The 19,073-nt window shown below is 29.2% G+C and overlaps 1 protein-coding gene across 4 annotated transcripts in view; it reads right to left on the reverse strand.

The window, feature by feature from the left end:
- The window catches only part of LOC143245754 (protein phosphatase 1 regulatory subunit 12B-like), a 119,369-nt gene that overhangs the window by 30,467 nt on the left and 69,829 nt on the right, over positions 1-19,073 (reverse strand). For all 4 annotated transcript variants that reach the window (XM_076492025.1, XM_076492024.1, XM_076492031.1 and 1 more), the window contains exons 8-17: positions 17,232-17,312; positions 16,678-16,754; positions 16,132-16,296; positions 14,480-14,526; positions 13,234-13,350; positions 12,838-12,928; positions 9,935-10,141; positions 6,750-6,939; positions 6,416-6,525; positions 259-354 (exon numbers count right to left, since the gene is read on the reverse strand). In XM_076492025.1, the coding sequence (XP_076348140.1) occupies positions 259-354; positions 6,416-6,525; positions 6,750-6,939; positions 9,935-10,141; positions 12,838-12,928; positions 13,234-13,350; positions 14,480-14,526; positions 16,132-16,296; positions 16,678-16,754; positions 17,232-17,312 (1,181 nt within the window). The remainder of the gene's footprint in view (positions 1-258; positions 355-6,415; positions 6,526-6,749; positions 6,940-9,934; positions 10,142-12,837; positions 12,929-13,233; positions 13,351-14,479; positions 14,527-16,131; positions 16,297-16,677; positions 16,755-17,231; positions 17,313-19,073) is intronic.

The raw sequence follows: 19,073 nt of genomic DNA on the forward strand, positions 1-19,073 counted from the left end.
ATAAAATCTTTATATCTTAATAAACTCACAATTACTTCTACTTGAGGTTACAATAAAATTTATAAGAGATGGCCAAGTTACAATTTATAAGATATCTATTGTTAGCAACACACTCATAAACAGGCTTCAATTCCACTAAAATAAAACATGATGACAGCTACTCAACATAAATTGATGTAATATAATACAATAAAGAGATACTATAAAAAAAGAACTAAAAAATGCACAATTATAAATAATTTTGTAATGAACTCTAACCTTTACATCATTTTCTGATTCCTGAGACTCCTCACCTCCTTTATCATTTTCTGGCTGCAGTTCCTGGTCTGAACAAGTCTGTTGCTGACCTTTGTCCTTAAAAGAAAAAAAATCATTAAAAACCCTCACTGTTCTAAATTTAGCATCAAATGCAAATTATTTGAACTAAGAAACATAAGTTTTGTAGATGACATAACAAAACTACTATCATAGGATATACTATGATTTTTTTTAAATTTAAATTCTTGTACTGTTTCTAGGCTAGAGGATGTTAAGTAGATGTGGGTGGGATTCTTTAAGGTAGGTGTCTATGACTTGTTGGTGATAAAATTTGACAAGCAACAGACAGCACACAATCCACTTGTTTTAAAATAAGATATGCAAAACAAGTCAAACATATGCACAAAAATTCTTTATGCTACTATTTAGTTTTGGATACAACTGTGAATAATTTTCTTTTCTTGCCAAAGGTCCCCACAAGCTGATTAAATTACTTTAAAATCCAACAGACAAGACATTACTTTTCTCTACTCTTGTCTTATTTTTGTCAAAGTCCATACAGGCATGTTCAATTACTTTATAAAACCATCTGTCAAAACAAATTATTCTCCTTATCTCCATTAAGCTGTGAAACTCACTTTAAAATATCTTCCGTTAAGGCTTAACGAACAATCAAGCAATATAACTTCACCTTCACTAACTTAAGTTTTACTTACTTATCCTCCCTTAACTTGTTTTATCTTATTATTATTATTATTGTGTGTGTGTTAAAAATACAAACAGGCTATTCAGTTACTTTCAAACACAGTTGACATGAAAAATTATTTTTCCTATCTTTTATTACAATACAGCTGTGAAACACATAAATTTGTAAAATCACCCATTAATCACTTTTAATACACACACACACACACACTTGTTCAATGAGGCACTGAACTTTCTATGACCTATATTAAAATTAACCATAAATCATTCATATGTTGGCTAATATTTTTGTGACTGAACTTCATTTTACTGTTCACTGAGAGATCAAACTTTCCATAAACTATGTGACCCTATAATGGAACAATACTCACTTAAGGTAATGAGAAAAATAGTATTGAAGATTCAAATAATATGTCAACAAAATTTCTAAGGTCTAGTACAATAATCTAACTACACACACAATATATGACTCTTATTTTGTTATGTAACAAAATTTGTCATAGCTATCACCTTTAAAATAATTACTTTTAATAATTTTGTCACAAAAACTAAATATTAATCAAATATTAAATCCTTAAATAAATATAAACAATAACTATGAGCTCTGTAGTCTTGTATATCCCTCAAAAAGATGCATATTACCTATCTTCCTAGCAGAATTTCAAAAGATATTTGTATGTCACTAGCTTCTGCAACTCCCACATAATTCACATGATCTTACATGAATTTTGTCATTGTACATTCACTAATAGGAAGACAACATACCTTCTTATGCACTAACTCCCTTATGCATTTGACTTGTAAATTTTCATTTTGATGTGACAAATAAAAAATATATACTGTAAGAATGAGAAGGGAATGTGTGAAGAAGAGAGTATCTATCAGAAATACATTTTTAGATGAGGCAAACATTAACTTCTGAGATAATAACTTACCTCTACACACACAGATTAGCTAAAATCCCATGTTGTTATGGTAGAAGGACCCGTACAAAACTTATCTAGATGATCACCCTGCAGAAAGCATCTGAATAATTTGCACTGGGTGTCATACCCAACTGCAGAGGCTTCATACAGAGAGCACATCTATCACTTCTCATTCAGAATGTATGTTTTGCCCATATAAGAAAAAGGAAGAGGCACAGAAGCCAAATTTGTGCAAATTTAAACAGAATTAGTACATGGCTGCCTAAATACCTGCACCCAAGTTAGCCAGCCAATATACATAATGTGATTAGGATTCATTCAGACTGTACCATGTGTGCTCGTTTCAACGCTATCTGACTTGACAAATCAAAACCAGTTGTGGAGAGGAGGGTACTTGTGATAAGTACCTGTGCTCAACTCATCTCCAACATCCGACTCTACAAATCAAAACCAGTTGTGGAGAGGAGGGTACTTGTGATAAGTACCTGTGCTCAACTCATCTCCAACATCCGACTCTACAAATCAAAACCAGTTGTGGAGAGGATGGTACTTGTGATAAGTACCTGTGCTCAACTCATCTCCAACATCCGACTCTACAAATCAAAACCAGTTGTGGAGAGGAGGGTACTTGTGATAAGTACCTGTGCTCAACTCATCTCCAACATCCGACTCTACAAATCAAAACCAGTTGTGGAGAGGATGGTACTTGTGATAAGTACCTGTGCTCAACTCATCTCCAACATCCGACTCTACAAATCAAAACCAGTTGTGGAGAGGAGGGTACTTGTGATAAGTACCTGTACTCAACTCATCTCCAACATCCGACTCTACAAATCAAAACCAGTTGTAGAGAGGAGGGTACTTGTGATAAGTACCTGTGCTCAACTCATCTCCAACATCCGACTCTACAAATCAAAACCAGTTGTAGAGAGGAGGGTACTGTGTGATAAGTACCTGTGCTCAACTCATCTCCAACATCCTCTACAAATCAAAACCAGACTCTACAAATCAAAACCAGTTGTGGAGAGGAGGGTACTTGTGATAAGTACCTGTACTCAACTCATCTCCAACATCCGACTCTACAAATCAAAACCAGTTGTGGAGAGGAGGGTACTTGTGATAAGTACCTGTGCTCAACTCATCTCCAACATCTGACTCTACAAAATGAATACCAGCAGCAGAATAAGGACACTTTATATTATATAATATACACCTTAATTCAACCATTAGTCTCTATGGATCCAATGCTAGCCAGCTACAGAAGAAAGGTATGTAAGAGATACATCACGGAGGAGGAGGAGAACACATTTGTAGTAAAAGCCAGTATACAGCATGGTCATTTCAACTCTATCAAACAGACAGTAGCTGTAAGACGAGGACAAGTGATATACATTTATTTATCTATTTGTTTTGTGTAGTGACTGCTCTCCTCTACTCAAATAAGCAAATTTTATGGAATAAACCATCTGCAGTAGGATGACACTATTATACAGGATTGGTTCATGTGAGTGTGTGCACACACACACCAGCTCTATAAACAACAGGTTTAGGCCACAAGTGGAAGGCGTGTGTAGCATGAATGTTGAATCTGAGTTGTATGTGAAGTGAACCACGCAACACATCCACTGCCCCATTTTTCAATGTACTGTTGCCTCTTGTTCTAGTCTCAGCAGTTAGTTCCTAACTGGTCCCTAAGGGGAAGGCTGAATATTACACAGACAAAGACTGAGGCAGTCAAAGAGGCACCAATAACAGGGACTAAGAAAGAGACCCAGAAAAGAACACAAATTAGGGAGGTAAAACCAAATCTGGCTGAGAAATCTACAGCCAGATCCTGAGAACAAACAATAGATGACTATATCAGAGAAAGCCTGCAGTTTAAAAGGATGGTTAAAATTTTTCAAGACTGGTTGCCCAACTAAGGGTAAACCTAGGGAAAATTTGGGAGAGTAGACACTATTCTACTGATAGAATATGGAGTTACTGAGAGAAGTGGCCTGTCAACAATACTGAAGCTTTTGGCATAGGATGTGAATGGGCTCAAAAGTGTACAGTTAACATTCAAATTAAACACAATCCACAAGGACAAATTGTGCAAGAAAAGATCACAGAATAGGCTGAATATAGCACAACCAAATGAATCACCAACAGGTGCATGAATGAAAAGATGCCTGAAAAAGTGTCAGCTGAGCACACTGATGTAAACTCTTGTCTAACATCCAAGTGTCCTTGTACAAGCAAGAGCTTAAAATTTATTTTAAAAGTAGACCTCTTGCTATCAGCAGGTCCGAGTGAATGTCACAATGTTTTAGAGTTACATTCAAAATATATATAAACTACTTTCAAATCACTGTATGTGAAAAATCATGGCATCAAAACATAGTTAATAAATCAAACCTTAAGAGTTTATAGTTCTTAATGTTACAAGAAAATATTTTAAAAATCCTCAATCTCCACAAGTAAGAGAATTGTGTGTCTCTTTTATAATTTATTTATGTCACCTCCAAGACATAAAATTTAATACAAGTTACTCATTAAAATATGAATATTACTCAGATAAAACAAACTTTTATGTCATTCAATAGTATTTGTCATAATCATAATTTATAAGCCAAAGTCACAATATATCAAATTACATGTTATGTTGTTTTCTATACAGAGAATTATCTATTTCCTGGTTCAGTTTCAACTTTGTTCTCACAAGAACTGCATCCACTAGTTTAGTTGAATTTTTAAAGGTTCTTTATAGATAATTAGAAAGCCAGAAAAATTATAATTGCTATAGTGTATAGTTCGTCTTTTGTTTGTCATCATTCTGTGTCTTTGCTGTTCGTTAAGTGCACAATTTAACTACGGGACACTCAGTAAAGCACATACCTCTGTAACACAGTGCTGTTCATATTCAGCTCTCAAAATTATACGAAAATGTCTCTGTACGTCTATCATACACAGACAGACCATCTTCATTAGGACAATGAAGAATAATATTCTAAGTATGCATTCTAAGGATGTCTGGTATGAGTGTTAAAACTTTAATTAAAATAATTTATTTTATTTAAAGTTTTAATATCCACACCAGGCATCTTTAAAACACATTGTTACTTCAAGTGAGTTTCTCATCATCAGGAATATTCTATATATTCCTACAATGTTTCATTAGAATCTGACTGAATTATAGAGCAAAATTAAAGTGAAAAAATGGTCTCCATTTTAACAGATATGGATATTTTTTGGGTTTTGTGACCTTTACTTTTGACCCTCACAAAACTAAGCACTTCTAAGCTGTGTCATAGTCAAAATATATATCCATTTTTGTTCAAATCCATTTAGACAGAAATTTTGCTTACAAATACAGAGGTGAAAACAACCTCCACCCACCTTTAATGGCAGAGATCATTAAATATTTTTTTTAGTCTAGTAGTACCATTAGAATAAAGAAGTAGGCTTAAGTGTAATCAACAGTTGACAAAAAAAAAATAAAGCCAGGGTAGTACTATATTTTTTGTTTTTTTATGTGTATTCTTTATTTTTCATTATAAAAGTACTTAAGATGTAAGAATTGTAAACTTATGAGGTGAGATAAGGCTAGATTAGATAAGATGAAGAAAAATAAATTATTCACAAAGCATGCTCTCAAGTAGCATGTGCATTATATAATTCAATACAGTAATGTAAGCTGCCCATTTGCTGAGTAATTTACAACTTGTGTGGTGGAATGTAGTTAAATGTGGTTCAAAGGACAATAGAACAAAAAACAAACTAGAACAGATATAAACCATTATGAGTTTCAAGTTATTTACGATAAACAACTGTAGTTTTCTGTTATAATTTGCAGTCATTCTAGAAAGTGAAAAAATTATAATTTATATCTATTTTTATTTTTTTTATTGTGTTTATGAGGCCAGTCAAACTGATTGAATGCACACACAGTTATGATAGAAAAAATAAAATTATAAAGTTTGAATGAAGAAAAATATTTGATATTTATTTAGGTGGCTTTAGAGATTATCCAAATGAAATGTGACAATTTTCAGATAAAGTGTTCTAGATTTTAGCATGAAAATCACTCTGCACTCAGAGCAGTCAACACTTTGACTCAAATATTCATGGAAAAATGCTTAATTAAAAAACACACGATGTTTTGTTGTAATGTTTATTTAAAGCTTTAAATTTCATAAAGATACATAAAATCACATTAAAGATTAAAGTATAGAAACAGCAGTGGTCACTTTAGGGTCACAAACTCAGTTAAATCAATTAAGCTCACAGTGAGAGTTTACCATGTTTTAATGCTAAATTTGCTTGTATACATTTAGAATAAAGTATTTTAACTAAATGTTGAATGTAATTATAAAAGGTCATGAAATGCACACTCTAGCCTACTAAAGGGTTAAAAACCATGTCTAGATCTGACCTAAAGTAAAATTTCTACCTGTAAACATGAGCATACTAAAATAGGTTACATTACTTCTACCCCTGTTCAAACAGTTCACTGATCTCAAACTATTTATAAATTCTTAGCTTACCTCACCATCCCAATAAACAACTCCCGTGGACCTTCTCTTTGGTCTTCTCTTCCTCTGTATTGCTGCCTGAGTACCTTGGGCATTTTTATTTTCATGATCTCTATCTGGATCTAGTAAAAAACACATTTAAGAAACTTGTTCATAATACAATAATGTTATACAAAAACAATTTACTTCTAATTGTTCTATTTTTGTTAGCTGTAATTGAATAATTTTCATTACACAAAGTAATATAACAAGAATAAATTATTTTATGAAATAAAATAAAACAAAGTCCCAAAAATATTTACTTGGAATAGTAAAGAGACCAACAGAGAAGAAATGTTGTCCTCACCTTCATTTTGGGCAGGTCGTGAGCGAAGTGGAAAGGTAACAGAATGAGTAACTTCAGGACTATCAGGTCCAATACAGACTTTTGGTTCTTGGTTTGTACAAATTGTAGCAGAAGTGTTTGTGTCACTACCTATTATTACAACAGGACTGCTTGTGGTGGAAGGTATGTCTTGAGGCTGAACATCTGGTGTCTGTTCAACAAACACATGATAAATTTAACTTTCAGCATTAATTACAGAAATAAATTTTTTATAATGTATCATTCATAATTTGACAAGCTGCTGAATAAAAAGTGTATTAGAGAGAACTTATTGAAAATGTTTATACTAATAACTAATCAACCCAAAACTAACCACTAATACTGTTTAATTAACCCACTAATATAACAGCAATGACGCAAAGTACGTATATGGAATATGTGAAATAATAAAAGTATTTCACAGTAACCTGTATATAAAAATTCATAAACTCTTTAATTAACGTGCAAATTAGCAAAGAGGGGTCTGGATGGATATTATCAGCTTATAAAACCAAACTGCTTGTAGATTCATGTCTTTCTTATTGTATCTCTCTCTGATGTATGATACACACAGAAAATGTAAAAATAATATGAATAAAAAACTAATCCTCCAATGTGAAATCACTGTTTGTTTTTTACTCAGGAAGTGAAGTATGTTATCGAATTCTTTTATGTTTGTTTCTTTATATTGTTTATGATGACTAACAAAATTATACAGTTCAGTACTTAATATGAAGTAACTTTTGAACCCTACCAAAAATATCAAATACATCAGTAATTTGAGGAGTTAAAGCATAATTTAATTATGATCTTGATAAGTTGTGCATTTGAGCTTAACATATTGTATAATAAATGCTATATGTAAACATCACTAAACAACTAAAATATGTTTTAAAATAGCCTCTATCAGTCATACATTACCTCATTCTCATAAACAAGCTTTGTATTTAAAACAAACTGTATGTTAAAGATCGCTTACAAAGACTACTGAAACTGATTCAAGAGGTATACAGCCCGAGTGTCAATTATAAAACTTTTTTGTAGGTTGAAGGACAGTATTTTGTATTTTAAACCAACTAATGTCTTAATTACCCTCTATGTTTTATTCAATTGGCCACTAGATGGATTCAAGTTCATTGTAAGGTTGATTTTTAGATATGCTCCAAGTAAGAAGCTTGCTCTAATGAGAAGTAAATGTAAAAACAGTCATTTTTATGGATGAATGTGATTTTCTTGCATATCATTTTAACATATTAATTAAATTGAATGAGACTGCAGCTGAGAATAATCATGTAAAATAACTAGCTAGTTTACCGAGTGCTTGTTTGGGTGGAAATTATTTTAAAAATTAAACTGGAATTTAACAAAATTATTTATTTTGCACCCTTATAAACTGATTACTATTATTATTACAAAAACAAATTATCACATATGTAATAAATTTACTATAGCACATACAGTTTGGTTCTATATCTACATTGGATATATCTACATAAAATTAATAAAATAATGCTCAGAGTAACCAAAAAAGTGAAAAACTATAAAACTACATTCTTATATTTTCAAAACATACATATATTCTGTGATGTGAAACTAATATTTTAAATTGTTTCACAATCTATTCTTATAACTAAAAAATAATTACTTAGTAAATGCTTAGATAGATGTTCAAAGATAAAGTTAAATACAAAAATAAAGAACTCCAAACTCAAAGAAAATGACAGACTGTTTCCAAACAACAAAATTAAATCATGAATTTTTAATACTTCAAACACAACAGTGAAAACTTCTTAGAAAATTCCTTTCACAATAAAATTTTTAAACATTGTCATCAATATAATTTGAATGAAGCATAAGTGGAGCAAAAAAATTAGAAAAACTATGATACAAAAACACACATTAAAAACAGCTAATTAAATAATTATAGTACATTGATTCTTTTTAATATACTAGATTCAGTAAGAAAATTGCTTAAGCTACAATTTCTAATTACTATAAATGTATAAGTTTATGATAACTCACATTCAACATATTCTTGAAACAATCAATTTTCAACTTAAATAATATTTGCTGTTTTATCATTCACTCATTTTTTGTCAGTATGGATATCGTTTTTTTAAAAAAACCTTTCAATCTATAACAATTCAAACATTGACCTTAAATGATAACTTATCTGTGAACATCATGGAACACAACAAATATATAAAAAGTTTTGCACAACTTGATTTGAATCATCACTTACATGTTTTGTTTATTTTCAGTTTTCCTAATCCTGAGATCCCCCCAAAAAATTTCACCTGTTAATGACCCACTAGAGAAATTTTGAAAATGTAAATGTGGATATATATTTTGCAAAGAGTCCCTTTAAATATTCATATCAACTTTTGTACAAATTCCTTTATCCAGTCCTGATAGTTTCCTCAAATCTTTGATATCCTTCAAATGGTAACTAAATTTTTATAATGTTTTCAAAATGTGAATTTAAATTATTGTTTTGGAAAGCTTATATATTAATACGAATTTTCAGTAAACCCATTCTGTCAATTTCAAGTGCATTATAAAATTTAACACTCCACAATTCTCACATCTACTCATGACTCTCTCTCTTTTTTTTTTTTTTTTTTGTGGACATCAAAAGTCTAGATGGAAAATTTGAAGTAATTTTGTGGAACACGTTGAAAGAAGTTTAAAAACAGACCTAAATACACCCATAACTAATTATAATAAAACATTATTATATTGTAAATATATATACTGTTATTTATTTTATTAATAAAGACTTTAAAAATTTCAAATGCTAGTTCAACAACCTGACACATTCATCGACAATGCTTATGCACTTAACATAAAAATGTACTCTTCTTAAGTTTTAGATTATTTACATACTTAAAGATATGTTCAAAATGTATAGAAATTTTATTCATTTTCAATTAACCAATAAAATATTTGTTGTATTACACATAAAATAAACTGGCATTTACTTTAGTCACTTAGATTTCTTTTTCTAAAATACACTTGTAGAATTTTAAAAAATGAGTTAGATTTTAAAAAATTTTAATGAATGAATATAGAAATGCTGATGTTTATAATACAATGGAAAGAAAATAGAATCACTTCCAGTTAAAGCTATACACAAGATTTATAAAACTGGTTTTATAAATATCAACCTTTTCTTCCCCTTCTGTAGGTATTCTGCAAGACTCTTGCCTGTCTAATGTTGTGCCCAATGTACTACTAGTAGTATTAGTGGTGTATGCTGTTAGTGGTGTTGAAGCAACTGGCTCTGTACTGTCTTTTTCTTTTTGTTCATCTTCCTCTTGTTGCTTACGTAATAACTGTTGTTCAGCTGATTTCAGGTCTTCTAATGTGACGCCCTACAGAAATGTATCATAAAACATTAAAATAACATACAAAAATACCCCCATATATTTCGGTATTTGTTTATATGTTTACATTAAGAAACAAAACTTGAACATTTGCTCAACAAAATACTTTAGGCTATGTAAATAGTAAAATATTCATTTCTTTTGGTAATGAAATTTTTATTTTAAATAACTAAAACCAAATTACTTTCATCACTAGATAATGCACAGATTTAAAATTAAAGCTCTCATGAAGCTTATTTATAAAACATACTGCTAAAGTAGACATGATTAACTCTTTCATTAGTGGTTGGGTGAAATTCATCCAGGTCATAACCATGAAAATATCTGTAAGAGTAATTATACTATAATTTTTGATAATGTGGGCATACTTTTACAAATTTTTGTAGGTTATTGGTAAACATTACAACTTTTGTATACAAAATATCAGATTTTTGAATAAAGTATTAAGAATTCTTTCTTAATTTAAGATTTTCTCTTAAAAATGCTTCTTTCAGAATCTTGACTATCCAACATGCAGAGTTTTATGGAATTATTTTTTATGCATTAAAAAATTATTCAAATTTTACATAATTTCAGATAATAAATTTTTTTTCAGGAAAACTTTATATTTTATCTTATCTTCACTATGAAATCGAAATATCTGTACGTGTTTGGTTGACTTGATTGATTTCATAACTACGATGAAATAAAATTGGAAATTACATATAAATTATGCTTTTTTTGTTCTAGAATGACCACAAATTATAATTCAAAACCACAAACGTTAAGTCTAAATAGCTTAAATCCATAACATTATATATTTATTATTTTCATTATACTGGTCTTTCAGCTATTGCTGGCCAACATCACAGAAGTTATAATGATGCATTGCTTGTGCACTCATGTTGCCTATCCAATAATATAAAACTGACCTATCTTTGCTGTGTTTTAGAGTATTTTGTAAAATACAGTCACATTTCAATTATTATATATGTAAATAGATTATTACTATTTACAAACATTTTCTTTATTTTTTATTAAAACAGAGAATAGTAAATGAAGTAGAGCATATAATTCTCTTCTTGTTTTGACTTTTGTACTTAAGTTGCTGCTTCTTGTACTTTGCTAAACCTTAATAAATTTCACAGATGAAAATGTGAAACAAAATTTATATACATACATTTGAATAACTAAAAAATCATAAATTACTACACTGATACCACAGAATTTCATTATAATCATTGTGTTTAACTACATGAATGATATATCAACAAATAAAAAAGATAGAAGGTTCTTATTTTATATTCTAGCTTGTCAATCTTGATACTGTGAGTTCTTAATATATACAAAACTACAGACTTTGTATTTTGACATCACAAACGTCTAATTTGAACCAGTGCAGCATTCAATATACCACAACATACAAAAATCAATGTTAAAGTTTTTTAAACATTTACTTTTAAGTTAAAACTTGACTAATGTATAATACTAAAATTTAAATTATAATATACAGTTTGATTAAAACCTTATTGACATAAATTCATAAAATAGTAGTTCAATAAAATTGTGAATGCAACTCAACAAACACAATTACATGGCTTTTGACCTGCAACCCACAACAACATGATTGTGACAAAACAATAGTTATTTTTTCTTAATGTTTACTAAAGTATATTTGTCACTTATCCATTTTAAACATGTTTTATGACTACTTTATGATAACTGCTTTCTTCTTATTTACAGACAAGACTTCTCAGGGTTACCACCTAATTATACTAACAATCTGTTATAAACTTTTTCCCTTTATAGTTTATCAAATTTTGGAAATTTTCAGTTAGTATGTTAGTGAAAAAGTATTCTTTTATTCAGTTTATTTCTACTATTATGCGAAAATGATCATGCAAAGAGTTGAGTATGTGACAAACACCCCCCACTTCACCCATACAAGTTTATGGTGGAATGGACTGTACAAAAAATAAATTTTCTTTTACATGTAATGTAATACAAAAAATGAAGTTTAAAATCTTTCAAAATAAATTTTTCTGAAATTAAGAAGTTAAACTTAAATAACAAAAACTTGAGTTATAAATTACATCTTGATGTCATTTTTATTACTATACATTGATAGTATTGCTTAACTAAATTTTAAATATGAAACTATGAAAGGTCATGACAAATACATCTTTACTCAGTCATACAGAAGGAATTAATCAGTGTTAGAATACCCAAGTTCTGTTCCAAGCTTTTATAATAGCATGATGCTTGAAGCTTTTTTTAACGAATGCATTACTTCCCAGCAATTACTTTTGTGAGTACCTCTGTTAATAGACTTTACTGTGTACCTGCCATTATGTTTTATTTGCCATTTTCAAACTTAACTGGTGCTTATATTTATCAGCAATAAGAAAGCTGTAGTAATTATATCCTATTGATATAATTAAGGAAAAATAAGGGTTCAACACTGACCTTCTGGCATTCCAAAACAGCTCCATATTCCAGCTTACTTAATAATAACTTTTTGCTTACTCTCAGGTCAGTTGCTTTACAACATAATTAACTAGACTTCCTACAAATCATACCAATGTGGTTTTCTTAGCATCTCTTCTATAACTTGCATTTTGTAGGTTAAATGGTGTCAGTAGCTTCTTCTTTTAGTTGTTCACCACGTTTATTACCACAAAAAATAAAAATAAACTTGAACCTACTGTAGTGGAACGACGCGTTTCTCTCACACGTTTGGCATGGGCTTTCCTCCTGGTTTCTGACTCTTCATCTCGTACCGGAGGCACAAAAGACCTATATACCAATAAGTCACTTGTTAGTTTATATTAAGGTGGCTGAACTTAATCTTAATTAGAAATATAGAAATACTACAGATAAATTTTTTGTCAATGAAAGTGATCAACTTCTAATGTTACTAAAAATAATTCTCACACACTATATTAATTACTGCATTGTATAAATAAATATATAAATATTTCTTTGTAAAATATTCCTGAAACACAATAAACTTGGATGAATAACTTCACTGATCTTTACATAAATTATGATATTATTCTATCACATATATAATTACATTGTTATATATGTAGTAAATGTACCTTCTAATTTGTCCATCTAATGGTGGTGTTGTAACACCTATGGGTGGAGTGCTTTGAGTAGAAGGTGTGGTAGCACAAGTTCTTTCATATGTGAGGTTTTCTTCGGGACTAAGCTCTCTATATTAAAATAGCATATTCTTAAAAGTTAAAAAAGAACTTAATATTCATAGCTGAGTTAGACAATAATATAATGCATAGTAATAATACTTCTCTTCATTCACTCTAGAAATCGAGTTGAAGTTTGAGTAATATATTACTCATGGTGGGAAACACGTAAGGAATGCATTTTTTAAATTAAAAATAAATATCAAAAGTAGCAACTGTAAACTAGAAAAATAGTTGAGTGACTGAATATGTTTAAAAAATTAATTATTGATTTCCAAAAAACAGTTGATGAAACATTCTATTGAAGCTGAACTGTAAGGATATAAAATAACTTAGAATGTTTTTAATACAATATATTTAACAAGAACAGAATCCAAGTAAAAGTAATATTAATAAATGATGATATTTGAAATCAGTGTGGAACTAATATTAAGAAACAAAATAATTTTTTTATTTTAATATTTCATCAGTACTTAAGTGAAGTAAAATGCCATGGGAATTGTGTACAGTTAACTATTTACCACTATCACACAAACTGTGATGAACTAAATACATTTTTTCACACTTAACATTCCAATTGCAAATAAACAGGTTTCTAACTGACATACAAACAATAATTTATATATTAAACTATATTTACTTGATTTGCTTTTGGTTTACTTGAAATTTTGCACAAAGCTACATGAGGATTATATGTGCCATCCATCTCTAATTTAGCAGTGAATGACTAGAGGAAAGGGTAGCTAGCAATCAGCATCCACTACCAACTCTTGGGCCACTCTTTTACCAATAAATAATGAGATTAACAATCACTTTACAATGACCCCACATCTGAAAGGGTAAGTATGCTTGGTGTGACAGGTATTAGAGCCTGCAACTCTCAGATTGCAAGTCAAGCACCCTAACCACCTGGCCATGGTAGTCCCATCTACTTACTAGGAAAATAAAGTTTTCACACACATTTATACTTACTATAAAGATCAATCATGTAACAAACTTTAATATTAATTTAGTGTATAGTCATTAATTGTCATACTTTACTATGCACCATTTTATAATATACACTTTGACATTTATGTGTCAGTTTTTTTAATTTTTAGAACTACTTTTCATATTAAACATACAAACATTTGTTTCTCACCTCTGTTCTATAATGCCTTCAGGTGTGGGGCCATTAGCCTTTAGATCCTGTTGAGAAATAAAATTATGTAAATGATATTATAAAAAAGCTTTGTATACCCAGTGATCACACATGCACTCTAAAATAAACCTGAAAAAAAAATAAAGCTTTCTAGTAACTTGACCCTTTTAGATTACAACAAATTTAAATAACTACAACTTGTTCATTTACACAAACAGAAAAAGAAATACTTGTAAAAAAGTTTTAAAAGACAGTTATGATGGTTTAAACCTAATAAAAAATGTTTGGAAATGTCCCAATGTATTTATATTAACTGAATAATAAAACATTCTTTATCTAAATATTCATTACTGATGACTGGTATCTTAAAATGTGTCAGAAATAATATGCATGCTGTTGTTCAAATTATCACTAATCTTTATATACAAAACAAAAATTCTATATTTCCAGAGCATTAGAATTTTATAAAAATGCCCGTGGAAATAAAACAAACTTACTGACATGTGTTGACATCAATAACCTTTTCACTGGATCATATACTGATGTCCAATTTCAAAGAAAGTGTGTTTTTTTTAAAGATTATACACCAGCAGGTCACTTATTAACCACTCTTTATACCTCCATGGTGTTTACAGGATGTACACAAACACTTCTTATGTAACACTTAGTGTACTAAGAATAGGAGCAAAACAAATATTACATCTACACTACAAAAAATGTATTTAAATTATAAAACACTTTGATTACTACTACTTCTCCAATGAAATATTTCTTGGATTAAGGCACATTTTTAGAAGGGATACATAGTGGTAAAGCAAAGGCAAAAAAGTTTTGATTTGAATATCTTTCTTTGATTTATTATATGAAAATAATATAAGAAATTCAAAAACTGTTTTTTCAAGTGTCTTAGGAGACAAAATATTTATACAGTTAAATATTAAACTTTAAGTTATTTTAAGATGCAATACCAGGTACAATTTATTGACTACGTACTTGTATCAGTATGGAAAAAAGTGGGCTAAATCTATTGCTGTGGTACACCTGTTAATTATTTTTCCCTATAATTACTAGATTATCCATTTAATTTTTGAACTCAAGAAAATTACATTTAGAAAACTTTTAACATATATTGCATTTTTTTTGTCACAAACCAAGTGCTGGAAATTCTAATAAAGGTACTAACTCTACAAAATCACAGTAGAGTTTTGGCTTTAATGGATTGTTCCTGCTGGTTTCTGGAGTAAAACATTTTAGTTTCTATACCAAAGCATTTTTCAGGTACTTCAATCTGAAGGTCTCAATACAGAAATCAAAGTCTTGTCCCACTTTAAAAACAGGTGATATTCCATTAAAGCCAAAACTAACTCTGCTTAAAGCACTCTTGAAGAAATGTGCATAAAATAACATTCAAATAATAGAAAATAATCATGAAAAAAAAACTCATTATAAAGTTTGAAAACTGCAAACTAATATGAAATAATCAGAAACACAAGTTCTCTTTTTGTCTTCACAAAACAGTGTGCAATCATCAATTCTGAATTCATCACCTAGAGTAGAATTTCTGTTTACATAAACATGCAGAGGTAAGTGTTTTACACATTATATGACCATTAACTGTATGTATACATGTGAAAAGAAAATTTCAAACATACATCTACTTCTTGTTGGACTTCTTGGGGTTTTCTTGATACAACTAATGGCTCTTTTACTTTGTCTTGTATGTTTGAAGGAGTATGTGTTTCAATTTTTCTCCTCCAAGGAGCCACATCGTTTTCTAATTCCTGTAGTTTATCATTGGCAGATTTTAATATAGGTGGCTAGAGAAAACATAAATCTTCTTTAATTCAAGAGAAAATTATGACCATAATTTACAGTTATCAATTTTGAAAGATCATTTTACAAGGTTAACACTGAAATATACCAATACAACAAAGATACAACTTTTTTTTGTTTATAACTGAAACAAACATAACATGTTAAAAAATATAAATGTGTTACTTTTACTACATACTTCTCAGAATTGTTTTTTGAACTACTGCAGCTTTAGTTCTCAGGTAAAATAAACAAATAGTCTTGATCTTCTGTTTTATAATACAGAATGCATGTTATTCCATATATTTCTTTTTTTCATTAAATGTATTTTGGTCTCTGTGATAATTATGAAAATTTAAGCTATAAAAACCAGAAACTGTATTTACCCAATCTTCTTTGGTATTGTCTGGAGAAGGGATGATTTCTGAGAGACTATCATCAATGTTGGCTTCATTTCTTTTTACTGAATTAAAAGTCAAGATAACAAGTGATGAAATGAGAAAACAAACACTGTGCTTACAAAAATTAATACAAAATCATAGTAACATTTTAATGTCTGACTGAAATAACTATAATAAATACGAAATATTTCAGTAATATTTTATATTCTGTTTAAATGGTCAAAAATGTATGCCAAAATTATTGATTTGACAAACATATATTAATAAATAAATAAACAAGATCCTATCCTATTTCCACACCTGACAACAGATTTATAAAAATCAATGTGTTGAAAGGATTTTCATAAAGACTACATTACTTTCTCAATAAAATTACAAAGTACTAAAATTGTTTGAAGTATACAATAGTTAACTGATTCTCATTTTATCAAATAATTTCTAAGTCTTTGTTTAGTATAAAAAAGGTATTATTTATTGGTTCTTATAGGTAGGTTTCACATTAAAAAGTAAGAACAATGCCAAAATGGATAAGACCTTACCTATGTTTAGATCTTCTTTATTAATTTTGGATTTAAAAGGAGGTTCTTCAACAATTTCATTTGTTATTGCAATTTTACTTTCTGTAAACAGAAAAGAAATCAAGATCATTAGAAGCCCTACTATTATAAAAATATCACACAACCTACATTACCATTTTGTACATTTTATTGTTTAGGAGAAAATATAATCATAACAAAATTTTTAACATGCACATTTCAGAGTAACTCTTTACCTATTTTTGTTATGACAAATGATTTTAAAAGTTTTAGTTCAATATATGGAAAGAATCCCTATTTGATTCTGATAACTTTTGTTTACGTTTTGATCATCCAAATAATTCTTAAGAATATAAATAATTCAATAAATGGTTCTTAACATTTCTCGTTTTAATTATATTTAACACTGTTTAAGGCAACACTTTTTTTTATTTATAAATTACACAAATAACTATCACCCTCAGAATATTCCCATATTACTAATAATTTGTTTATAACAAGGTTCATTAGGTTTAATATAGGAAATTCTTGAGCAGTAAAAGTTAAAAGAATGATGCCTAAATAAACATTTACTCCATAGAGGATTTTTTTTGTATGGAATAAACCATTTGAATCAAATTAACTCATTCTGTTTGTTTATAAAATCTCACACAGAGCAACACAAGAAGTGTCTCAGCATAAGGCAGATAAACTTAGAGAAGGCAACTATTCAACTGCAGTTATTGCTATATCATAGGCTACTCTTATCCGATACCACTTGTGGTATTTGATTTTCACTCATAATAGCACATCCACAGCCTCAAGTAAGTTGTATGAATTATATTTTTATGGCAATGGAAAATGAACTGTGAACCTTAAGATTAATTATACAAGCATGCTTACCACTAAGCTACACCTGGCTCAATCTCATTCTAAAATGCATAATTGGCAAACTTTTTCTTGTAATGTTTCTAGACTTTTTTTTATATATATATATGTTTACCAATTTTTTGTAACAACATTTTCAATGTTTCTAAAATTTATTAACATTCAGGTAATATTACTATTGATAGGCTTTACAATAAGATATATGTTTTTCTTTTATCTTTACATAAGGAAGTTTTAGGATCTAATTATACTACAGCTGCATTTACATTTTAACCATGTTATGAATATTTAAAATTGCTACTTTTGCTGATAATAAACTATGAGCTCAGTCAAATCTGCTGAGTCTGTGAGAACAAAATTAAAATTTATAATTTGTATATGATAATTTCTTGTACATCTCATGTATCTTAACAAAAGTTCACAAGTTTTCAGTAATCATTAAGAGTGATTTGTAGACAAAAAATCAGAATTTTTAAGTATTTTCACTAAAAATATTTTCATGAATATATATAGCCATAGTATTAACTGTTTTGAGTGCAAAGTGATTTTTCATGTTAAAATTAAAAATACTTTTCTCCATCTGAAAAATCTCAAACTCATTTGCTTTATATCTAAAATCTCCTAAATAAATTGTAAATGTTTTCTTTTCAGTAAGTCTCCATACCTTATCTGTTATTTTCTCCATCTTAATTCTATTAGGTTGGTCAATTTAAATGACTTTGTAACTACTACAAAAAAAAAAAAAAAGGAAATAAATATAAATTACTTCCCCCTCTTTCGAGAATGACTTCAAACAATAACATGAAACAATATCTGTTTATTATAAATAGCTTAAAACTTTTAACAGTATATATCTATTTGTTTAAACTAAAATTGTATAATTTTATTGCCTTTCGTGCCAGGTTCTAATTAATATTCTTACCATAAAATTTGTAAATCACTTGAGAAATGTGATCTCAGGTTATCCTATCACACTAC

The sequence above is a fragment of the Tachypleus tridentatus genome, chromosome 1 (assembly GCF_004210375.1).
Source record: "Tachypleus tridentatus isolate NWPU-2018 chromosome 1, ASM421037v1, whole genome shotgun sequence".
NCBI lineage: Eukaryota > Metazoa > Arthropoda > Merostomata > Xiphosura > Limulidae > Tachypleus > Tachypleus tridentatus.